The sequence below is a fragment of the Triturus cristatus genome, chromosome 12, assembly GCF_964204655.1.
Source record: "Triturus cristatus chromosome 12, aTriCri1.1, whole genome shotgun sequence".
In the NCBI taxonomy this organism is placed as follows: domain Eukaryota; kingdom Metazoa; phylum Chordata; class Amphibia; order Caudata; family Salamandridae; genus Triturus; species Triturus cristatus.
The window spans coordinates 656,432,758-656,459,190 of record NC_140595.1 but is presented as its reverse complement, the minus strand read 5'-3'; the positions used below and the strand labels follow the sequence as shown (position 1 = coordinate 656,459,190).

The 26,433-nt window shown below is 40.4% G+C and overlaps 1 protein-coding gene across 2 annotated transcripts in view; it reads left to right on the top strand.

Moving 5' to 3' along the window:
- LOC146776484 (dual specificity protein phosphatase 22-A-like) overlaps positions 1-26,433 on the top strand; it is a 230,473-nt gene that overhangs the window by 154,111 nt on the left and 49,929 nt on the right. For both annotated transcript variants that reach the window (XM_085637606.1, XM_085637605.1), the window contains exon 5: positions 15,885-15,959. In XM_085637606.1, the coding sequence (XP_085493732.1) occupies positions 15,885-15,959 (75 nt within the window). The remainder of the gene's footprint in view (positions 1-15,884; positions 15,960-26,433) is intronic.

Below are 26,433 nucleotides of genomic sequence, written 5' to 3'. Positions count from 1 at the left end.
TGTAAACAAAGAATGTCTGGTTTCATTAGCCGTAGATCCGCTATTTTTTTTACCACTAATGTTCAGACCACAAACATTAAAAGAACATATGCGTAGCCCGAAAGCTATTGTCTTACCCCATACCTTGCTACAATGTGTGTCCAAATACATTTCATTGCTTTATATAGCCCTGTTTCCTTTGTTATGGATTGATTTATTTTTTTTTTTTTTTTTTTTTTTTGGACCCCAACCCCACACCTAGAGCACCCCCACACACCCCAACCACAATGACCTCCCCCCTCCCCTAACCCCCCCCCTCCTTTCCCGATAACCGGGCAATAGGACCTATGGTCCTTGCTATGGGGAGCTTCCTTACTACTCTGTGCGTGCCCTCCCTCCCAATCTTGTCTCGCGGAACAGAAGAATAGCAAGAACCAAAAAACCATTTAGAGACATTAAGAGACATTTCCATATCATTTGACACCCCGCTACGGTGTCTCTTACATGTCTCCCTCATAGGAAGCTCCAAAACGCACAGACGATACACCAAAATATGATTACATGGTCAATCCATCATTGTCCCGAATATTTAGCCAGCCCATACACATCTGAGCCCACCTACTATAGTAATGCCCCCACTGTAGATTGTACTTAGATTGATTGGAGGTATTCTTTAGCTTGCCCCTCTAGAGTGAAAAACCAGGTTTGCTTCTTCTAGATTATTTTTAATGTAGCAAAAGGCTTCACCCCCTTGTCTTGAAATGGAGAGATTAATTGGCGAAGTTGCTGCCTTTTTTCCACTGTATGATGGCAAAAGTCAGGCCTAACAAAAAATGTAGTGCCCTTCCCTGCCCTCTCACCATCTGGCCATGCTAAATCATATACAGCCTGACGCACAAGGAAATTGTTCATACATATCAAGATCGCCCTTGGCCTGGAGGCAAGTTGTCCCACTTTGGCTGGTTGTTGTTTAATGGAAAACTGATGTGCCCTTTGAATTTCACTAGCCCAGTTCCACATCGAGAGCTGGGGAAATTCCTCCGTGAACAATTCCACCACAAATTTCCGAACATCCTGACCCTCAACTCCCTCAAACACCTAGTATTCTCAAGTTATTAAGTCATAGTCTGTTCTCCTAAATCGACAAGCTTTAACTGAGTGTCGTCCTTGTGTGCACGAATTGCTTCTGTAACCGACTTTTGGGCCGCCTCAAGAGTAGCTATTCGTGCTTCTGCTTCGTTCATTCTTTCCGTAAATTCAGTACAAGCTTTGGCAATCCTCCTGACAGTGTTCTGTAGTTTCCGACAAGCAGTATGTGTTTTTTGGCTCTCTGTTCGGGTCTCCACTCTGTGATCTAAAATACTTTGATAGATTGCTGCCAGCGAGATTTAATCAGGATTTTCAAACGAACTTGCTACCGCGTGGCTAGTAGATTTTACTCCTTCATAATGACATCTGTAGTGAGGACGACTAGTCCCACAGCAAAGAATTAGCTTCTTCTGATTGCCGCACCTTTTCCTTAGATGCCAGTTTTTTTTCGCACCGTCAGTAGATCAGAATTATCTTGCTCCAGGTCTATACTACTTTGCTCGCTTCCAGCACTCAAAATTGACCCCTCATGAGACTGTATTTTAGAGCCGGACATGCCTTTATCATGCGAACTGTCCAAGGGGTTTGACATGGGAAAAAAAATTCTCCTCTGAATCACTCTCCTTTCCTACGCCACCACATGCCATTCCAAGGTCGCCCACATCCGGAATTCCATCCGCGGCAGGTAGCATAGAAACACCGCATTCTGCAGTTTTTGCTTTAACGACTCCCTCATGTATGGATAAAGATTCTGGATTATGTTCTGCCATTGCCCCCAGCTTAAGAGCATTGTCCCCACTCTCATCAATATTCTGTATAAGTCCAGGTTTGCTCTTATTGGAATGTTCCACAGAAACCAACTCCTCCTGGGCACCTTCCAGCGGGATCTGGATTTCCTAATGTCTCGTCCGTAGATTTTGCAGCCCCCAACATAGGATCCTATAGAGCTGTGAGTTTCTTTTTACTCCCTGCCAAAAATATTGTGTGGACTTTTTTCCTACCACCTCCTTGCTCACCTCCTTGTAGAGAGTTATCCATACTCGCTGCTGCTCCCTCCAGCACCATGCGGTGTGTGGCGATCCTGGTACTGCTGCCTCTGTTTGTTACAGCAGCATCTGAGGCTGCTCGAGTCTTCCCTCCTCTGGCCGACTTCGGAGGCATGCTGAGGCGGCGTGATGAAGACACAGGCTGGACTAAACATAACACACCCCACGCCAAAGCCAGCTCCAACCACAACAAGCCGTGTATCGAAGCTATGGCAGCTCTTTACTCCAGAGCCGCTGGTAAACAGAAGTTTTGCCTCCCATCGCGTATGCCCTTGTGTCGCAGGCACCACCGGTGGGTCACCGTATCGCTAATGTTCGAGATAGAGGGAAGCCAGGAGTTTGTTGCTCACTCGTCCGACCTGGCAGACGCCATCTTGCTCCTTACATGCACATTTGTGAAGGAGTAAGACATTATTTTTTAGCTTGAATGAAATAATATTTTTGAATCAAATCACATTTGAGATGTGTTGCGAATCACAAATGTAGCCATTGAATCGTTTTTTCTAGTAATTTTGGCTCACATGCTTACTTTTGTTGTGTCTTAAACCAACTTACCAATGTGACGTTTGGAACATCCACTGTATCATAATTGCATTTTATTCTATGTCACCTGTAATAGGGGTAACGTTACATCATTCAGAATAGTGGAGAATCACACCTGACACAGTACCGACTAGAGGCCTGTTTGGTACATCTGTTCTAAATAACATCAAATAACCTGATTTATATTTGTTGTTTAGACAGGCATGTGTCTGCTCAAACCAGTCTTTCGGTAGTGAACAGAAAACAGGAGGTATCCTTTTCCACAAATTCATATGCAAAACACATCATCATACACCTTGTGCAAAACTTACATCTTCAAGAACACTTCTTGTGCGATGGACGTGTTGATGGCAAAATTTGTTGCCGTAACACAAAATACAAACCAGAACTTACCCCCTTGATGCTGCTGTTGGGCTCTCAACTGACCATCAAGCTCTGGATCGGATGCTGCAAGAATTTGGGCCAATAGGGGGTCAGGGTGTGTTGCACCTTCTTCCCATATAGGGAGGACTGGCCAAGCTGGACTTCTGATCACTTCCTTGTCTAGCGTTGTAGGTCCTTCCACCTCTTTCGATAATGAATGCTGTGCTCCTTGTAGACCCCTAGTATCCTTACCTTCTCTGCGATGGCCTTCCAAATAATCATCTTCTGATGGGCATTGACCTGTATGGATATGAGAAATGAAAAAAAGAACTGCTTTGTGACTTTTTGTTTGTATTGATGTAACACAATTTTGCTACATCAATCACAAGCAATAGTCTAAAGTTACTATACAATATATTTTTTTTTCATTCAACCATAATAAGACAATAAATAATACTTTTGTTGTAAACTGTTGACTACCCTCACTATGTTTACAATTCACTACTCCAGACAAGTGACATCATTTAGGACAGGGGGTGTCAATATGTTCTGTAATGAGAGCTACTTCTGATCAGTGAACATCATTGTGAAATACTGAAAGCTAAACAACTTGAGCATTGTAAACCGACACCCCCACGCCCAGCTATATCGACTTGAAACCTAATGTCCATAGAGCTAGATACTATGGTTTGAACTAAATACTATGACTGAGGGTACTAGGAAAGGGGTGCCATATGTGTCAGTGAGAGCATGGTCTTTGGGGATGTATGAACATGTGTGCGTATGAAGGGAATATAATTGTACAGGTGTCTCAGAGCCTAAGTCATATCCACTTGCAGCACAGGGTATACCTTTTGCCATATGTTGTACGATAACATGAATTACACAAACATACAATTGTATGTTCGTTTTAATTTGGAGAAATTAAAAGTGCAGATAAATATTCTACCAAATACTTCATATCATGGAAAATGTTTCTGCACTTTAAATTTCTCTCACGTAAAAGGCTCTATTTTTCCAATATATTTATGGCACAGTCTTTACTGCCCACTGGGTGGAAGGGGCCTGCTGTTTGTAAGTGCAACACTTTGAAATCGGAGAAAACGTACATGAAGTGTTAACTCAATAATTAAGGTAACTCTCCATTTTAGTTTGCGTCCATTTAAAAGCATTCTGAAGCATCATTTTGTTTGCAACTCCAATTTTGAGAGTTGGCAAGGAATAATTTTTTAAGAATCCTATACCTCAGTTGTTCACCTCCCATGAATCTGACTGAGCACTGCTCACTGCCCTTGCTATCTGCAGCCTGATGATCATGATGTCGAACACAGCCTTCTCTTAACATTGAAATGAAAATAAGACCTTGTGCCCAGTTGGAAATGAACTCAAGGCTGTGATCTACTCTGAAAGTGTCTGGGAACTACTTGTGGCTTCCAATCGAGTGGTTGGCGACACCTGATCTAGGCTGAGTGATTTGTGGGATAATACACATAGCAAACATCATTTTTATTTAGTATGTAAAAAAAGTGTGTGTGTGAGTATGTATGTATGTGTATATATATATATATATATATATATATTAATAAACAAAGTGCCCAAGCATGCCCAGATGCACTCGTCTGCTGTTGATAATTTTATTAGCATTGGCGGCCAGCTACTTCGCACCAGACAAAGTTTCGATGCCCAACGCGTTTCAAAGTCTGTTTGACTTCTTCCTCAGGGGCGACTGCATTCAAAACAACAGGAAGCACCAGCATGCAATTTAATATTGTCCCGCCCTAAGTGGGTGTGGCTTAGTGCCCAGGTGCACGCTGGAAGAAGTAGTTACCCTCAGTGGGTTCCATCAGTTTCATGGCAGGAGTAGAAATATACCTATGTAAGGCTCTGGATTGATTGCTGGTCCTGTTTGTGCCGCAACAGTAGCGCCATGACGAACGGGAATTGTTTCCCTCGCAGCCTCTCTTCTCTTGCTGAGATGGTGCAATCTGGCGCGGCAGGACTGCCGCGTAGTAGATTAATAAACAAAGTGCCCAAGCATGCCCAGATGCACTCGTCTGCTGTTGATAATTTTATTAGCATTGGCGGCCAGCTACTTCGCACCAGACAAAGTTTCGATGCCCAACGCGTTTCAAAGTCTGTTTGACTTCTTCCTCAGGGGCGACTGCATTCAAAACAGGAAGCACCAGCATGGGAGGAGCACCGTCTCTACGATGTGTAAAAGAGAAGCTGTGCCATCGAACTGATCTACGGCAAGTCAGCGCTGCTAAGTCCGATTTAATTAACTCTCCACAGCGTCCTGAATCCTACTTAGGACTATTCAATTGCTTTTAATGACACTTCCAGTGGAAACCCACTCAGGGGAGACGTTGTGGCTCTTTTACGAACTTGAGTTTTCAAACTAAAGAACTCAAGTTCCCAGCATGCAATAGAATATGCCTAATAAAGTGCATGCCCACTCAGGGAAGATAACGATCACATGCATGCAGATAACGGAAATAAAAGAGGGCCGATTCCACTGTCCAAGTAATAAGCAAGCCTCTGATGAGATGCTCAAGGCATCGAAACGCGTCAGGCACAATGGATAACCGAGGGTCAATGTGGGGAGCTACAATTGCAGACCGGATGGTAGACTTTGCAGCGTGTGCCCTCCCGAAAGCTCAAGGGCACTTTGTTTATTCCATATATATATATATATATATATATATATTCACTGAAAAAAACATAGGTTTTAGGGGCGTTGTAGTTAGCTGGACATTTCACTCGTACAAAACCATTGAAATTCCCATGTTCTAGTTAGTTCAGCTAACTATAACTCGCGTACCCGCAATGTACTGCTGATGTCACATATTACATCACTCATGACATGGTCAGTGACATCACTCATGACATCACTGATGACCTCTCAAATGACATCACTGATGACATCATCCATTGAATGTGTGTCTTTCTGATTTTTTTTTTTGTTTTTTATATATATGTAGATCTCAAGGTCGATGGAAGAACCAATGGGTATATGTGTCTAAATGGATGATTTTCTTTTTTTTTTTGTACAATTGATTGTATAACAGACTAAGTGTGAATACATGGGTTACTGAGTAATGTTTAAATATGTAAATATCTGTATCAGTCTCTCACTTTGTGTATAAGTGACTGCATGGGTTGGTGAGTAGCTACATGAGTGTCTATATGGGTTATTACTTGGTTTTTCGAGTATCAGTCTGAGTGTGTGTATGGTTCAGTGGAGGGTATTACTTAGTGCATAGATGCATGAATGAGTATGTCACTGGTTGTATGTGTTGAAGTCAGTATGTGTGCAGGACTGTATGGGTGGATGAGTGTGTGTATGGGTGTGTTAGTGAGTGATTGACTGTCTCAATAGTGTCTTTATAAGTAACTACATATGTTTTAAACTAGTATATGTGAGTATTGCTGTATATAAGTGAGTGTATGTGAGAGTGAGAGATTGGAAGAGTTCCTGTATGAATAAGTATGTGTTTCTTTAAGTGATTTTTTAAAAAGAGTAAGTATGTGTAACTTTCTGTAGAAGTAAGTGTGCTGGTGTGTGTATAACTGTATATGTAAGTAAATGGAAGTTTGAATCTTTATTAGCATGAGTGACTGTGTGTGAGTAACTCTATGGATGAGTGGCGGTGTGTAACAGGATGTATAGGTGTATGAGTACATATGATGAGTGAGTACATGTATGAGTGACTATATAGGACTGTTGGTGTATGAGTGGATGTGTATGTAGTTCTTAGAATTACTGAATAGGTTGTTGTAACTGGTATTGGTATGACCATTGTTTAGAAAATGTTAGTTTCTACTTTTGAAGGTTATGTTAGGGTGAGAGGAGGTCTGCCACTCTATCTCAAGAATGATGTCATCAGTGATGTCATTTGAGATGTCATCAGTGATGTCATGAGTGATGTCACTGACGGGGAACAACCTTTACAGCGCAACTTTTACAACGCACTACCATTACAACGAAACTGTTACAACGCGAGTGCATTGACAACGCAGGACATTACAACGCAAGTCTTTACATCGACTTGCACTAGATGGCGTGCTAACATTAAAAATAGTGTAGTTTACTATCCCAACACCTTCCCTACTGTTACGTGGACTGGAGTTGGAATAGTAAATTACACTTTTTTAATGTTAGCACGCCATCTAGTGCAAGTCGATATAAAGACTTGCGTTGTAATGTCCTGCGTTGTCAATGCACTCGCGTTGTAAAACTTTTGTTGTAACAGCATGCGTTGTAACAGCATGCGTTGTAACGTCATACATCCGTCACTGACCATGTCATGAGTGATGTATAATGTGATGTCATCAGCAGTGCATTGCGGGTGCGCAAGTTATAGTTAGGTGAACTAAATATAACAGGGGAATTTCAATGGTTTTGTACGAGTGAAATGTCCAGCTACCTATAACGCCCCTGAAACCTATGTTTTTTTCAGTGAATTTCTAAGGTTTTTTAAATGCTAATTCCTAACTATAACATGTCTGAAACCTATGTTTTTTTCAGTGAATTTCTAAGGTTTTTTAAAAGCTAATTCCCAACTATAACATGTCTGAAACCTATGGTTTTTTTCAGTGAATTTCAAAGGTTTTGTAAATGACAATTTTTAAATGTATTAATTGTTATATTTATTTTTTTGATACTGATTTACTACATTTTTAAACTATTTATTTTTAGATATTTTATTTTTTAAATTACATTATACATTACATTACAAAATATACTTTCTCAGAATGATGTACTTTAGTTTAAATACTTTACAAATAGGCAATAGATTTTTAAGTACAGTAGTTACAATTGTTGCAATGGGCAACACAATTTCAAACCCAATGCAACATTGAGCTCAATGGGAATTTCTAGTTAAATGCAATTAGTTACTTTATGGATTACTTTTCTAACCACAGGACCGGATCCTAGATTCAGTCCTTGGACATCTCCTGTAAACAGTTGGGTAAAAGCGTTTTGGTTACACTAGTAATTTTTAAGGAATATTATTGTATTTTAAAAGTTGACACTTAGAAACTTTCCTGGTGAAAACCAGACAATGGATTCCTCTGGAAGGAAATACAAGTTACTGGTAAATACGGTTAGAATTACTTTCCAGGGTCCGTGCAGGGCTAAAAGATGCAGCACTGGGTTCTCTCCTGATAACAGGTGAGTAAATCGGAATTCGTCGTTCAGATGATTTTAGGTGAATATTTTAAAGTTTCAAAACTCCACACTTAGAAGAATTTCCAAGTGAAACCAGTTATTGTTAGCCTATGGAAGGAAATTGAAGTTACTGGTAAGTACAGTAAGAATTACTTTTCAGGATCAGTACTGGGCTCAAAGATGCAGCACTAAGGTCTCTCCTGATAACAGGTGAGTAAATCAGAATTCGTAGTTCGGCTGATTTTACTTCGGTCCAGTATATATAGAGCCACTTTCCTACACCATCCCCTCCCTTCACCACTGTGCAAACACACCCTGTGGCGCGTTTTAAGTTGGGGAAATTATTCCCCTTCAATCCTAAGGGTCCCTAGAGTCCAACTAGCCCACTAGGTACATCCAGAAAAGCGCCACAGAGCTGCGTTGCAGAGAGGTGTAAAAAGGGGCGTGGCCTCAACACCGGTCTGCAACGCAGCTCCCTGGCGCATACTGGAGATACCTGTTGGACTATTTGGCCCTCAGGGACCCTCAGTATTGAAATCAAATTAATTCCCCAACTTAAAACGCGCCACAGGGCCTTGGGGGTCTTTGTGGGACCCCCTGACCAGGCCTAGGGGGTCAGGGTGTTTCTACCCTGCCCCCTTTTCGCGTTTTGTGAGTTTATTAGGTTTTGTGCCTCGGGCTTATCGAGGCACAGGATGGCTGCCAACACTTCCTGATTTGGAGTGTTGACAGCCAATTAGCATACAGCTCGTGCTCGGCAGGGTGTGCGGATCCACCGCGCCCATAGATATATCTATGATTTTACTTTTGATTTTCTCAGGAACTACTGAACGGATTTACACCATTGAAGCAAAAGGCACGAGTGTGAACCAAGGTCTACCTTTCTGCCAAATTTGGTGTAATTCCGTTCAGCAGTTTGGGCTGTAGCTGCGACTAACGGTCCCTATGGAAAATTGCATGGGGGAAACACGTTTTGGGACCCCCTTTTTTCTCCTAACCTGCTTGACGAATCACCCCGAGACTTTCAGAATAGGAGTGGACCAGACCACGAGTTTTGAAAATTTCGTGCAGATTCGTCAACCGGCGCCAAAGTTATTCCAAATAGAATGTTGCGGGTTTCCTATGGATAATAGGTCCTAACTATAGCTACCTACTGGCAACCGCCAGTAGGTAAAAAAAAAAAAAAAAAAAAAAAAAAAAATATATATATATATATATATATATATATATATATATATATCTGTATTGGTGGCTTCTTCAATAAAATTTGTGAAAACTATCGCTCGTGGAGTGGCGTCTCTGAAGTTCTGGGGCACTTGGAGATATATATTTGTAAAGAAAATGTGTTTTATAATTTTATATGATGTGAAATTTCTACATTTCACATGAAATTCATACATATACATAGAAATATCTCAGTATACACACCAAATAAAATGTATGGCTTAAAACACACAGCACATACAAATGTTGTTGCATTCTCTAATCGTAACATGCTTTAAAATTCACACCATTATTATTATATGTAATGTATAAAATAAATGACACTTCACTTCAATCACTACACTTCACTCAGGAACTCCAAGGGACATTCTAACCTGTTATAAAAAAAACAAACAGATGTACAAATACATTTTAAACATGTACCTGTACCTCTGGTGACACACAGAGCTTGCTACACAGGGACAAGGCCTTCTTTGCCAGCAACTCTGGTTTCCCTGGTTAGAAGGCTGGGGCCCTGTCCCCTGCTCTTCCTGGCACTGTGGCTCCCAGAGGCCGGAAACAGCAGTGAAAGTTGAGGAGGTGTTGTTGGCTGCAGTGTTAGGAGGCAAGTGAGATTTTTTTCTAAACGCTGCATACATGTACATGTTGTACGCGATTGTCAACAGAGACTGACACAGCCTTAGGCTTTCGTACAATGCTTTCACACATGTTAGCCTATGGCTGTCTCTGTTGTGAAGTTTCCCACTCACTACCCAGTCAACTACCGCCAAAGCTGTCTAATTCGAAATGTCCTGACAGCAAAGTGAGGCACCCATCATTTTAGATGGTCAAATGGTGTGTGAATGTTTAGTGCATCGCCACCAGTCAAAATGGTGGGTAGTTTGTTTACATATACAAAGTGCTAATATCACTCATTAATTTAAAAATATAATTTATATGTAATGCATTACTGTGGCTTAATGCAATAGTTGCTCATTATTGTGTACACTTACTTTGAAGGTATTTTCTTGGGAAAAAAAAGTGAATGTGTAAATAATACAATTAAAATATTTGGGTTCTTAACATAATTTAACACAACATGTAATGTTGATATTTTTTCTTAACAAATAAAATGTTTTATCCGTCTATTTTTAAAAAAGCGATAGTGTATTATTTACACAATCGCTTTTTTAAAAATAGACGGATAAAAAATGGTTGTTAAGAAAAAATGTCTATTACATGTTATGTTAAATTATGTTGAGAAACCATGTATGTTTTTTAGCAACACATGCCATTTGTGTTATTTATCGAAAATAAGTTTGTAAATGTTTTAAAATGTTGAAAATTTTCCAGTACAGACATATGAATCCAGGGAATGTGAGGAGATGACAGCCTTAAGTTTTCCAACCATTTCTCGATCTTGGCACCATGGAAGAACAGGATGTTATAAAAAAATTCTGATTGAATAGGCAAACTATACTGGTATTATGTCATCAGCTGGAGCCAGACAATGGAAATCCCACATCTATTACACTAATTGTCAAACTCATTGTATTGGAATGAGCCTATGGCCACAAACTGAAGTGCTGCCATGTGTCAGTATCTGGTGGAATGTCACAACCAAGATTCAGTGTTGTGTTATAAGAAGTTCTTTCTTCAGTGATGAGACGCATAAACAGCTTAATCCAGTTTCCACAAAATGAGGATTTGCAAATATGAAGAGAGACTTATATTCTTTGTGGCCTACATTTGCCTTTTCTGAGATATGACTTGGGCTCCAAACAATGGTGGATCTTCTTTAATAATTTCATCCACCAAGGCTGGCCATTGTCTCTCTGTAAAATGGTGATTTCTTCTCTCTGCCATTACAATGTAATTAGATTAAATGAATTTGTAAACCCACAAGTAAAAGACAATAAAATGCAAAATGCACAAGAAACGGAGGGAGCAAAAAAAAATTCCCAGAATGCTCACACACAACTTCTCCAGGAAAATGTTGTGCTATGCTGGAATGGCAAAATATCATAGTCTGAAATGTAGTGTTTCACAGCGGGTATGCAGGTGCAAACAATTGGGCAAAACACATCAGGTGTGTGATGCTAGCATCCCTCCTACAGCCACAGAGATATGTTGACCGCGTCCCATGACTGAATCATTCTGTTGGCCACCCGCCGCTAGAACACCACCAGCACAACTGTGAAATCTAAATCTGCTTGGTGCAATCCTGCCACCCTGATGGCAACAGAGTATTGTTAGCCAGCAGAGGAGTTTGCCTCGTCAACAGTGGTGAACCATTTAAGCGACAGGAAACACTCTGTCTACGTGAATGGCAGTTCAGCCAGCACACATCTAAATAGTGACAACAGTAGATCGCTCAAGATACAATTCAGGCCCTAAGTTAACTAAGTTAGACAAGTGCAGAAAAGGTAACTATTATGCGCAGGGCTATAGTTCAAACTTACTTCTGTGGCTCATAAATAACCATCCTGCAGTACAGATCTACAACAAAATGTGGCAGCAATCTCCTGAAAGCAACTTTGGATATCAAAGTCAGAAAAAAGGCAGCACTGCCTTCTATGATAATGGCTAACATAGTTTGGAATGCTGTCGACTTTGAATTATACATGATGGTGAAATAGGACAAAGTCAAAATAAATAATACGCGGCACTAACTTCTTTCGTGTGGCATTCAGCAATCTCAGTCTGAAGAGCCCTCGAGAAATGAGTGGCAGTGTAAATAGATTAATAATCATACATCTAAATGTGTAGAGAAAGAACGGTAATTAAATACAATGTAAAATGGTTTAAAATAATTCCAACAACTCAAAAAAGCATGGGGAAAACTCACCCATATGGCCAAGCATAAATGTCAATTAGATTGGTATTACTATAAAGAAAAGAAAGGTGTAATGGAACGTTTGTGAAAAGTCATTGCAGCAGTTGTCTGTGACTGCTGATATGTAATGCTCACTGTTGTTCGGAGTGCACACAGACCGTATGAATCAAGGCCTGGTGGCGCAATGCCGAGAATAATGCTTATTTAAAGCCCAAGGTGTATGAAGTGGCCACATTATCAGAGCGGCATGGGTCCCGTCCAAATTAAAGGCGTAAGGCCCTATTGAGTTTGAAGAGAGCTATTGTTTGAAGGGATGTTTAAATGAGTGGCATTTAAGATAGGGTAATATCCAGTCATTGTAATTAAAAAATGATTTTGGAAAAAAGTGAGGACATATTATTCCCAAAAGAACATGCTCAAAATGAATATATGTGGTTTCAAGGAGAAACTCATTTGTCATGAGTGTTTCATATGGTAAAATTCCATAGGCATCATTGCATAGCGATGTGTCCACTGAACAGGAGGCAGCCCTGGAGGAGGCTGTCTTTGAACTTTTGGTGTGCAAGACCCTGGCTGTGGTGTCAGCGAGGGTCGAAGCTGAGACCCCAGGAGCAGATGTGACCATTGACTAATGGATGACAACATTTTGAACAGTCCCCGCATGCTGTTCAGGAGAGTTGGGACAGGGGTGGAGACGTGACATGGCACCCAAAAAATTGGCCAGGGTCCATAGCTTCTAGAACCTATCCTCCCCTTTAAAACTGTTGCACAAGGAGGGACTCTCTCTTGCCTGGTGATTTTGATGCACTTCACTGAGCCTGGGACTGCCATGGATAACTGGAAGGAAGAACCTCATGATGCCCAGAAAGGACTAAGGACACTGCCCAGTTGACCATTGGATTACTGTGTCTTCCCAAGGGCCAGTGAGGCTAACCCCCTGAAACCCACTGAGAACCAGTTGGGGAAAAGCCCTGGACTTTTGCCCCCAGAAACCAAGACCAGGAGGAAGGCTTGCACAGGGAGCCTTGAGTACCAGCTCGCTGAGGACTGCACCGCTTTGGAGGTGAGGAGATCTGCTGCAAACGCCCCTGGTGGCTAGAGCTCACCACCAGGAGTACAATGAGCCCAAGATCATCAAAATTATCCCAACTGGGCCAGAGTTATGGCATTTTAAAGTTTGGCAACCTTTGTCCTTTCTCTGACAATGGAACGCATGTGCTCTGCTGACTCTCCAAATAATACCCCCGGGATGGGCCAGTGCTCATGGGTTATGCAGGATTTATTTAATTTTGTCAGACAAGGGGCGTGCATGCCCCCCGGACTCTTGGGTGGCCTAGGGATCCCATCCCTTGAAGCAAAAGGAGAACGGGGAAGTGCTGTCACCCCCCCCCCCCCAATGCCAGTGGCTTTGCACCCGTGCCCATGTCTGGAGGGAGCAGGGCGGTCACTGCAGAAGAATGCACCCTGCCTACAGGAGCGGGCAGGGAGAGAAACCCGCTGGCTCAAGCAAACACATTGTGAGGTGCGGGTTGTGATGGAGCCGATGGGGCAGCCAGGAGTGGGGTCCTTGAGCTGTCCTCAATGAAGGAGGCAAGCGGGAGTGTCAAGGTGGGACCGGGCACCCCCAGGACCAAGATGAGCACAAAAATTAAACACATGTGGGACCTGGGTCTATGGTAGGCATCTATTTTTGCCGAAAGATACATTGAGTAATATACTTCGTGCATTATCAGCTTTTTAGTAATCATGTGCACCCGCTATTTTTGTGCGCTTGTCACTCCACAGCAGAAAACGTAGTAGGAACAGCAACTCATGTAAGTTATGTTTTTTGTGTCTTGATATTTGGATGATTGATTCAACAAACACACTGTTTTTATATTTCTGTAAATTGGAGATTTCAACCCTCATATTTGATTGTACCTTTTCATTACATACGCAGAGATGCTGTTCCCTGCCCCATCTACCAGTCCTGTTGTCACACTATCAGCGAAGGCAGGGCAGCCTTACATGACAGAAAGACGCTCTGTGGGAGTGCGTAAAGGGGTTTTATTTGTCTACAGCTTAGGATGTCCCTCTGCTCAACCGAAAGAAAAAGAAAAACAAATGTCCAATGTCTGGGCCTGCACAGGGAGTCTTCGTTACTTCCCGTTGTTCCAGTCTCTTTATGTAGATACTCTTGCTTTGGAGTTCTCCTCGAGGATCTGGACAAACGCCTCAATTGCAGGGGGAGGAAGCCGGAGAAAGAAGGAAAAGAAAACAAAGAAACCAAGGGTCAGGATTGTGGTTCTCCTCATGGAGTCATGGGTAAGGGAGGATAGATTGTGAGGGATATGACACCGCAACTATATAGGGTGGTTCCAAGTAGAGCCTCGAGCAGTGACCGCCCTTGTTTATGTTTGCCCTCCCGGTGTGTTCAAAAGTCCCCGGAGGCGTCCCTGTACCTGTTCGAGCCACCCTCCTCCTGTGGGGTGGCGGGCGATGGCGTGGTGTCGGTCGTGGCCGACGTCTTCTTCAGTAAGCAGGATGGCCGCTTCTCTTCCCGGTCTCTCTCTTACTGCAGGGGTCTCGGGGCCGCCCGCCATCAGCGTTCTCCCTCCTCGCGCCGCTTCCCATGACTTCTCCGCGTCTTCTTCCTTGATGCTCTCCTCTCTCCGCCCCTCTTCCTCTCCTGATAGGTTAAAGGCAGGTGGCCACCTGCCTTTAATTTGTTACAGACTCCCGTCTATTTAGGGGGTTCAGGGTTTTTTCCCCCTGCCTGTTGCACCGTCATACTTTGTAACTATTTGAACTTTTACGTACACACAAGAGGGCGCCCTCGCATTCCGCATTTTTCAAACCCTTCTCTGTTATTTATTCTCTCCGGATAGGTCCCTGAGGCGCGGCGTCACCGGTGTCAGTCACACCTCCTCCTGATGTCGAACTGTTTTAAAGCAACCGTCTTCGTCCCGTACCTGCATGGCCATGACATGGGGGTCAGAGGGGAAATCTGTATTCGGTATCCCCATTTCCTCCCGACACCTGTCTTTGCAACAATTAAGTCAAATAATGATCTTTCAGTAAAAGTAAAAAAAAAAAAATATACAAAATAACCTTTTCCAAACCAATAGGCTTACACTTAGTGGCTCTGTTTTTATTGATTGTGGAAACATTTATATAGATCTTGTGGGTCATTGTTATCAACTCTAAAACTAAAGTCAGAATTGTGATGAAATTTTGAACATCTTGTCTGAAAATTAATCTAAAATTAAACTTGGTTTGTTCACCAGAGCAGAGTGAATTTTCTTTTGATAAAAAACAATATGGGGGATTTAAAATGTTAATTCTTGAAGTAAAATATTTTAAAATGTTTTCCTTTTGCACAGCTCCGCCTTTAGATGGAATTCCAGCAAAAGCAGTGCCTGTGGTAAATTTTTTCCTACAAACCGATCTCTTACAGGAAACCTCGCCAACATGTGTTCGAAAGATAATTTCTTTTTTTAAAGTTCACAAACTTGGTGAAGTGCTTGTGCATGCCTGTTAAAGCTTTGATTCACTAAAATTATCAAACGGATAGAATTTTTTTGAATTTCACAAACCTTTTATAACTCCAGGTAAGGTGTTGTCATACAAGTAAACCACACGAATGAATAACATCAGGTTTCCCTTCTCATAGGATACAACATTTTAAGAAATGCATCAAGTTCATTCACGACTGCCGTCTTCGTGGTGGGGGATGCCTCGTTCACTGGTCAGTGGATTTATAAACTCTATTTATGTATTCTTTGAAAAGATGGATCACATTTTGTCTTTTCAATTCCTTAATGGCAAAGTTGAAATTTTTTTGAGGACATGTGAAAGTGATAATAAATGTGAACTGCAAACATTTGCTGCTGGTGCAATACCATTGCCAAATGGTTCCAGAATTTCTAGCCACAAGATCTAAAAATATGAAGGACATGTATAGTGAAACGTGAAGTGCAAGGCCTGTTCTGCTTTGTAAATAGAACACTTGCAGCCTTGTCACGACTTGAAATGTACAGCACCTCATTGTTTAACAATGTGTTTTTACTCATCCATGCAGTATGTGAGGTGCCTGAGTGAGTGAAATTGTTCAAAAGTAATTCAGACTAATCCCAGTTAGGGTTCGGATAGTGTGCTAATTACAGGAGATTGCAAAAGCATGTAGACCGCATTCATCAGGATTTAAACTTTGTTGCATGATCAGTACATTTGCTATTGATCTGCCGTTTATCCCCAAATTACACTTTGATGAGGTCTCGCATGAATATTGTGCTCAGTAGGGGTGGGCGGAATTAGCAAAATTCACTTTCGCAATATATCGCGAAAATGTTAGAAATCTCCGCAAATGCGGAAATATCGCGAAGACGCAGAGGTTTTTTCCCCGCCCGTTCGTGGTATTATCTGCTTGATCGCGGCTCGCCAACTTACCCATGCGGCTGCTCACGGGCGCGAGATCTCAATCATCTCATACTCTTGCGGTGTATGAACGCGAGAAGAAAGAAGTGATCCCGCGAAGAAAGAAGTGATCCCGCGACGAAAGAAGTGATCCCGCGACGAAAGAAGTGATCCCGCGACGAATGACGTGATCGCGCGACGAATGACGTTAATGCGGGCGCGAACTTTCGCGAGACAGCGCAAATGGCTACCAACAATCCAACATCTCGTGGAGAACGCGACCGGATCGGGAAAAGTTGTCAGCGAACGTGGAGATTCAGGTAAGGCGATCGCGCGCACGGAGAATGTATTTTTTTACAGCGCAAGCAAGAAAAAAAATTCCGGTAAGATGCGGATTGCGAAAATTTTTACATTTTCACGCTCTGCGGAACGCAAAAATGTCAAATTATCGCAATTTCCGTGAGCGGAATTTTAGCCCATGCCTAGTGCTCAGTTATGGAGTCCTCCCTGATGCCATGTTGTGAATTCCGAAGGTCTCATATTGGGTTTGGGTGAGGAGGCTTCATCTGGAATGCAGCGTTATATTCTGGGGGGTCTCACCCGGACCACTGTGTCCAATGCTGTGGGCCTCCCCTGGTTTGTTGTATCCTGAACTAGAAGCATCACATGGAGTATTGTCTGAAGTTATGAGGCAATACTCTGAAGTGTAACGTTCAGATCTGGAGGTATAGTGTAGAGGTTTGTATTGGTTCTGAAGGCCTCGCCCTGAGTGTTGTGTCCAGTACTGTCTGCCTCCTCTGCAATGTTCTGTCCAGAACTAGAAACATCACACTGAGTATTGTGTGAAGTCCTTATTGAATCCTCTTGAGTAGAACATTGCAATCTGGAGGTATTGCATAGAATTTTGTGTCAATTCTGGAGGTCGCACCTGGAGTGTGGTGTGCAATTCTGGGGGCCTTCTCTGGAATAAGTTGTCCAAGTCTGTTAGCATCATCCGGAGAATTGTGTCCAGTTGTAAGCGAATCATCTGATGTAAAATGTCAAGATCAGGAGGTATCAGTGTCACATAGAGTTTCACTATCATGTTGCAAAGTCAACACCAGAAATCTTATAAAGAGGCTGAGGTGGCAGACATCTCATTACATTCATGAGCACTTTGCACCCTGAAAATTAATATTTCACTTTTCCATATTAAGTATGGACCTTCTAGCTAGAAGCTGCAAAGCCTGGACACACGGATAGTGACCTTCACAACACAGTCTCACTTAGCTCTTTAGAGGGAAGAATCATCAGAGCTTGAGAGAGGAATCGTCCAACTGGGAAGCATTCAGTCTCCCTGTCTACAACTATGCCCCAGTCCTGAACTAATGCAGCTCTTCAACTTCTGCAACTATCAGAGACCGAGAATTCAATCATGTATAAAGTCAAATCAGCATTTATTTTCAAATCTCTCTAAATGCAACAACTCTATAAGGTTTGGGTAAATACTACTAATTGAGATAAATCAAATAAAATATATTCATACTTTCTCTGAACAAGATTCAACTACACTGCACACAACGTTTTTCGTTGATGGCAACTATGTAGTCACAAGTGATGACTATACACAGCACAAAAGAAAACAATTATTTTTTATGGAACACTGCGCCTTATTCTTGCAGTCTTTTCCAGTGCAGCTTAAAGGTAATTTTTAAAATAAGTTGCAGCGATCTTTCCTCCGAAATGTTTGCCCAAAAGTGCCAAACTACCCTTTAAAAGGTTCAGAACTGTGCTACGTCAGCAATGAGGACTCTTCTTGCACAGTTAGTAAATCAAACATGTACAGACTTTGTTTACAACTGACACCAATTCCAACTACAACAGAAATAGTAATGTTAACAATAGTAGAAATTAATCTTGGGGCTAGATAACACACCCGAAGAAAATCCTAATCCTTAGACTTTAAGAGTTAGTGATAAGAATTTACAGTTTGAAATAGTAAATTACTTTAGTAGAACGCAGTGCAGAAAGATGGTCTTACACTACAAAGTATAGCTGCAAAGAACATTAGACTTCAAAGGTAGCTTAAATTAGCTAATACATAAAGTAAAAACACTATGAATGAACACATTTTTAATGAAACTAAATTGATAATATAGAATTGTATTGCGTACTTTACAAAGATTAGAAGTGTTTCTATTTCAGAGGCCTCGCTGTTTGGCCTTACCCAAATAAATGTTCTATTTGTTTTGCAAGGTGAAATATGTTGCACATCAATGCGAGAAAATAAATGCATAATTTATTTTGAAAATAGAAAATAACTGCGGTACATAACCTATATTAGAAAATATTCTAAAACAAGCACTATGAGTGTTCCATGAGGCAGCGGGTATATCTTGCTAGCACAACAGATTTGAGTCTCATACACTTCTGGGTGATAGGGTATATCCAGCTAGCACAACAGATTTGAGTCTCCTTTCTCTTAGAGCACTTTTCAAAAACATCTATTGTGTGGGTTTTTGGGCTTGTTAAGATACTTCTCAGTGTTTGGGTAACTGCACTTTACTAGATTTAACATTTTGAGAAAGCCTTAGAAACAGTACAGAGGGTGTCTCCAACCCCCAATATGCTCATGTGACCACCAAACATCTTCGCAAAGTGATGGCACTCCTATTAGAGGGATAAGTTAATGACACTACAGTTTAGAAAAGGCCAAATGGATGACACTTGCAACATGAAACTTTGTTCGAAGTCCCCTTCTTCCGAATCAAAAAGCCTCTCTTCTGCAATCAAAGGTTCAACACAAATCCAAGCCCGGCAAGGACAATGTAACAAACAAATACTTCAATATATTGCTGTTGACATGTGACTTCTATTGCGTGCCTCGGTGTATGTAGATAATGGTAACATTTACAACTGGGACATTTGGTGCTAGTTAGATCGCTAGAGTGCAAGAATTGAAGTGCACTCAAACCACAAACTATAGGGTTAGCACGTATTTTGTAAGGCCATCAATGATGTAATCGATTTCATTTGTGAAGTCACGTCTGATGCAGTTTGTTACATTGGATAAAAGAAAGCATGATTTCTTAACTAACTAGAGCTTGTGAATCTCTTTGGTTTGCATTCGTTCTCCTAACTATAATATCATTTGTGTTTTTTCAGTGATTTTATTACACCATCCACAATACTGACAGTCAGTCAAAATAGAAAACATTCAATGGTTCATTCTTAACAGCAGACTGGTTGATGGGATGAAAGGTTATTGGGAGACCCAAACCTTCAATTTCCCATTTAAATGGCCGTGGGTTCTTTTTCTGTACAGCATCCGTGAGAAACTGTGCAGCAAGGCCAAAACAAAAAGCAAAAATAAAAAAAAAAGTTTTCCATGGAGCAGCTGCATGATGATGCAAACGTAAGCCTACAAAATGACGCAAGAGCCATATTTCTTTTTTAATTTAATGATCTGAAATCCGTAAATTAAAAAGAAAATTAAATGGAAATGGCTCAAAAGTGCATTTGAAGATGGAGGGCCCAGCGACAATTTGAGTAGGTGGGGGGCGAGGGGTAAAACCACTAAGAGAGAACGGAACAACACAGGCCGTGGGAGAACCACACAACTGAGAAAGCATCACCGAGCGTAAGAAGGAGAGAAGTATGGTGGGGAGAACCACCTGAGAAGGACTTGCAACAGAAGGGAGACAGTAACACTGAGTGAAGGGAGCGGATATTGGACAGAGGGGAGACACGCACAAGAAAGAGCTGGAAAAACTATACACTCTCTTGGAGTGCTCAAAAAAGTAGTTCCCTATCAGTGAGCTGTCGAAGGATACAAGTCAACAAAGCTGCAGGATGGTAAAGTTGCTGTGCTCACAAGAAGGAGAAGGAAAGACATCTAATAATAAGAAGCAAGCAAATGAGTAAGTAATGGGAGAGCTGTAAATCCACAGTAATTTCTTGGTAAACTGACTACAGATATTTTCCAATACCAGAGCTTGCACTATCTAGTAGACAAGACATAAAAACCATTGAACTGACACTAAACGTTTACTAAAAGTTGCAGTCCTAATTTGATTTTGTGAAAATGCAACCAGTGGTTTAAAAAAGAACAATACAAACAAGGTCAATGGATATGATGTGTAGGCAGTTAAGTTTAAGAACCCAGTTTTGAGCTTGAGCTTGAAATCTGATTAATCACTTAGAGATGCGTTTTTGAGGTCCGCAGGCCTCAAAATAGCTCATATTTTTTTAATGCATCATGGGGTCTGGTTCAGCACAGGTTCTCTGTTGAGCACCAGAGTACAGCTCAGAGGCTTGAAGAGGTGCTATTAAAGAAAAAAAAGCTTGTTCCTTTTTGCAAAATATTAGCATAACTCACTGACTGGTTCATGTCCCTTTTAGGCCGCCCTTTTATACTAAGAGTGTCTCAAAATCCTTCTTGAGGTCATTGGACCTCATTTTGGATTAGTGGGTATAAAGTGAACATAGAGAACATGAGATCTGAATACAGATCATTGCTGAAGTCACTTCTCTGTACACTTGTATTGTGAGCATAGATACAGTTCCATCATGCCAAGCGCACGTAATTGCATGGCATTGTATGCAGTACAGTAGAGCATGGCCAAAGTCGAGTACAGAGGACAGAAGTACTACACACTGATCTTGACGTAAGAGTATGCTGTGTGCTCACTATGTGCTTGGCCATCTAAGGCTGTGTGCGTACCCATTGCATGCTTGGCCTGCCCACAAGTAGTGCTTTGTGACTACAGAGCACAGTGATGAGGGCTCAAAGTCACGCCTTTAATCGGGTTCCTAGAGTGCATTACCTAAATTCACGTCATTTTGATACTGGCAGGGGTACTGTTTGTGTACAGCTCCTGTATGATATTTCAGCGGACCATGCTGGAGGTGGGAGTAGTGAGCACTGCCCATGGCCACAGGACATGCCATTTAGCTACTGCAGGCTCTGGTACATCTTGTAGGACATTGTTGAAGGCTGCAACTTGTGCTTAGATGATATGGTCTTGGGGAAGCAAAGGAAGTAAATCGTTACAGCATGTAAGGCTTCCATTGACAACCTTTGGGTGAGGGATGATAAGTTATTTTACCAAGTTCTCTTGCCAACTTTAAAAAAAGAACAAAAAAAACTCACAAATTCAGCTTCCATTCAAGGTATGGTTATAATCAAACGCTTACAACACACTGAATTTGCCCTTTATAGTTAGCTATACAATCCTAGCCTGCCCTCCCAATGGATATCCACTGATAGCATGGGTCCTGGACTGCTTCAACTCATGGAGCCAGTATCCCATCTGGCTGACACATTCAAACACTCTAATAAACATTTGTGGGGAAGCAAACGTTAATATCAATCAAAAGGAAAATAGCATTTTAAAAGAATTGGCATCCACATAGAGATTATTTGATGATAATTTTCAATGAACCACTTTTACTTCATTTCTTCATAAAAAAAGGAAACATACTTTCCATCTAATTCATAAAAACTTTCCCGTGACTTACCTATGTATAATAATACACGCTTTAAACATCACTCATAGGAAATAAAGCATGAGCCGCTAATCGTGTTTTAATCAATCCAATTGGATATACTTTGCAGCATTTTTCAGTTTTTTTTGTTTGGTACAGCCAGCTTGTGTTTCAAGCTGGCAAACTGTTTCCTCAGGGCTTTAAGGGAATCAAAGGCACAAAAGAAACCTTATTTAAAAGAACTGATTATTAAGAACCATATATGACTAACATAAACATTCCCCAATATATTTAATCTAGTTTAATATTTGCATCCACTTTTAATCAGACTCTATAAAATGTACTCATTTTTCACTCTTTCGTGATTGATTTGTGTACTTTACCTTTTACAATGTTATTATTTAAATTGTTGTAATCATTAAGAGTTCAGCCATGAATTTTGAACATTAGAGATAGTATAATCTTAAAAAAAAAAAAAAAATTAGCCTTTAGTTGAACTTTATGTATTTTAAACCCTCATGATAATATAATCTTTTGAAAAGGGATATAATAAACCTGTCGGCATCAATTACTTTATTGCCTAATTTAAAGTACTTTCGCCATTGTGCGTTTAGTCACACTAAAAATTAATCCTGCATTTCCACCCATATCTCTCCGACACAATCGTTGCATATGATTTCAAATTCTACTGCTAACAGTTGCCTTAATTATTTCATTTTCATATATTCAAATTTGAAGTTGCTCACCACTGACTAAGCTTTAAACACATTAGGATAATTTTATTCCATACATCAAGTTGTCGCTGTTATGCTCTTAATGGCAAACTGATTACGAGAAATTGTACCTCATTTGTCTGAAACAGCTGTAACTGACAATCATCTGTTTCTTGCCAGCACTTTATCTGGACATGCCTAACCACTTTTCAACTTGTTTCCCATCACTTACTTGTTGATCTGCAAATAACTAGTTGCTCATTCACATCATGGGATGAACTTTATTCCGTTAACATCAAAACAAGAAGTATAATTTGTTCAAATTAACCGATTTGGTCCTCTGGTTTTCTGAAATGGAAGTCAAATAATCTGAAAAACCCACAAAATGCATCCAAAGCTTTAGGTGCCACAGATTTTGGCTAGATATTCTGACCTTTATTCTCTTAGTTGTAGATGCAAATTAAATTGCATTATTGTGAATGAATATAATACAGATTGTGTTATTACTCTAATATATGTAAGTTGGAACTCTTAGCAAGTACAAGGATTTGTAAAGATTTGTAAAATAATGATGTAAAAGTAAAATACCCATAAGAATCATTAAATAGTGAAAATGTATATGTTTTATACATGCCAGTGTGAAATAAAGTAGTTGCAAATTGTTAGTAGATTAAATATGTTATGGAATGTTTCTATTGGTCATATATGGTCCTTAAAAATTGGTTCTTTCAAATTTTTTTTTGTGTTTTTGGTTGTTACCTTTACATCTCAGAGGAAGCGGCTTTCCAGCTGCGAAACCCATGTTGACTGTATAGTACAAATAAAAGAAATTTGCTATAAGGCAGACACAATTGGATTGATCAGAAACATTATTAAGGATTTATAGTATATGGCCTGTGAGCGATGTTTAAAAGTTGTATTATTCTATATGAAAATGTAGTCCAAGCACTGGAAAGTATTTATTAATTCAATGACGAGCGCTTTTCCTTATTTCCTTATTTATAAATAAATTACTTAAAAGTGTTGTAGAGAAAATTGTAAGCAGTATATCTGTATGTGGAAGATAATTGATTAGGAATGCTATGTTCCTTTTGATTATCATTTGCTTCTCCACAAGCGTTTATTAGAGTGCCTTCCAAGATGAAATCAAAAATGACATAATTTATGCTTTTTTGCTAACATCAAATTTGACATCACCAATGACATTTTATACTCTATAAACCCAGTGCTCCAGTATGTATTGCATGCATAACCTGTCTAAAAGCCATAAGCTGATCACTTTACATACATGAATATCCAAAGCCTCTATTTGTTATAATCAAAGGCCATGGCCATGACCGGTGCAGGCTGCATAGGGTGCACAAGGCATGGCAATGGCCATGTACTGTGTGCATATGTGCACTCAAAGGGTCTGAGCAAAAGCAATACCCTGTTAATGTTGCATATGTGGTTTACAGTGCAGGTCAGGCCCATGTGCTTCAGTATGTTTCCTTTACATCACTGGCTCTACACTTGCATAGACTCCTGATGTAACCTCTGCGATGTATCACCAATCTTCATAGGTCTTTATTTTGGAAGTGAGTTACTTTATTATTGTTGTAAGTGGAAAAAATATATACATATATGTACATACACATATGCAAATACATATATGTTGTGAAAGTTCTATTATTAATTTGTAATAGTATTTTGAATTAAAAATACATTATTATGTAAAGAATAATGTACTTTTAAATAAATATATAATTACAAGATAATTAGTCCATAAATAATTTAAAAAGGGCAATATTATTTTTTGATTCTGAACATATTGTACTTTTAAAAAATATACATTAAGATATGAAGGGTATGACTTAAATTTTATACCTTTTTTTAGGGATTGTAAGGAGTTTTTAGGATTCAGGGATAGTGTTTTGGGAAAGTGAGAAGCTTTTAGAAATCAGGTATGACTATTGAATAACATTATTAAAGAGTTTTTAAGTTTCAGGGATGGGTAGCATTTAGTGAGGAGATTTTAGGGTTCAATGATGGGTAGTGTTTAGGGGTAGTAGGAGTTTATAGGATTCAGGGATGGATGTTTAGGGATATTAAAGAGTTTAGGGTTTATGGGTATAGTTTTTAGGGATATGAAGGAGTTTTTAGAATTCAGGGACGGGCAATGTATAGTGTTAAAAGGAGATCTTAGGGCTCAGAGATGGGTAGTGAATAGGGGATAGTAAGACAGTTTGCCTTCAGAGATGGTAGTGGTTAAGGATAGAAAATGTTTTTTAGAGTTAAGGGATGGATAGTGCAAGGGGTATAAAGGGGTTCTTGGGTTTAGAGATGCAAAGTTTAAAATGATATTGCATTAAAAAAAAAAATTACATTAAAAGCATTATTAACCTACATTCAAAAATATTATTGTTTAGTATTTAAACAACTAAAATTAAAATGCATTTCTAAAATTAGATTAATAAAAAACATATTAATATGCAAAGTAAAGGCACTCCCGATGTAACATACTTCAGTGTAAAGGTACTCTTGATGTACTTACCAAGAAGTTAGGTCATACTCCGATTTGTGTGCTTCATGCCCTGTTTGAAGCACCAACCAATTCCCCTTCTGAGAGGAGTATTGCTATGGTTGTTTAGCTAGCCACAACGTGCTGCATTCCACTGATATGTAGGTTTCAATCACCATGAGATCTCCTCAACTGAATTTTATTTGGAAGGTTTTTTCATAAAAGAGGTTAGTGAGACCCCCTTAACCAGCATGGAATTATGCAACTCCTAAACACCTGTGATCTTTTATACTCCTTTTGTGACATGGCCACTCACCTGTGATAAGAATATGAAATCCCTGCTCAACTAAAATAATTGATTAGCTACTTTGTACCTTCGCAATGCTTCAGGGGAATGCACGGAGGGCTAAAAGCAACACTTTAAACAAAGTATCTATTGTGTTTGCTGCACTTTAGTAAATACCTTATAGAGACAACAAATATAGTCCTCTCTTTCCATGCTCTGCCAGTTGTGATGAAAAGACTATGGGCATGTTCCCAAAGTTCCTATATGACCGACAACAGTGAAATGGGAAAGGATGGGGCCTAACGGCTAGAGTGGTGACCTCGGAGCTAGGGAATCTGGTTCGAGTCTCGGCAGAGACGCTCAATATCCTGTGATTCTGGGCATATCACTTAATCTCCCCTTGCCTAGCAAAAAATGAATGTGTCCATCTGTAGCCCAACTGGTGCTTATGTAAAGCGCTCAGGTATCTTCGAGTCTAGTTTGTGGTATATATATATGTGTGTGTGTGTGTGTGTGTGTGTGTGTATGTATGTATGTATGTATGTATATATATATATATATATTACCTACTGGCGGTCGCCAGTAGGTAGTTATAGTTAGGACCCCTTTTCCATAGGAAATCCGCAACATTCTATTTTGAATAACTTTGGCGCCGGTCGATGAATCCTCGCGAATTTCTCAAAATAGGTGGGGCGCTACGCTCCGCTCCTACCCTGAAAGTCTCGGGGGGATTCGTCAAGCGGGGGCTGAGATAAAAGGGGGGTCCCAAAACGCGTTTTTCCCATGCATTTTTCCATAGGACCTTTAGACAGAGCTACAGCCCGAACGGCTGAACAGAATT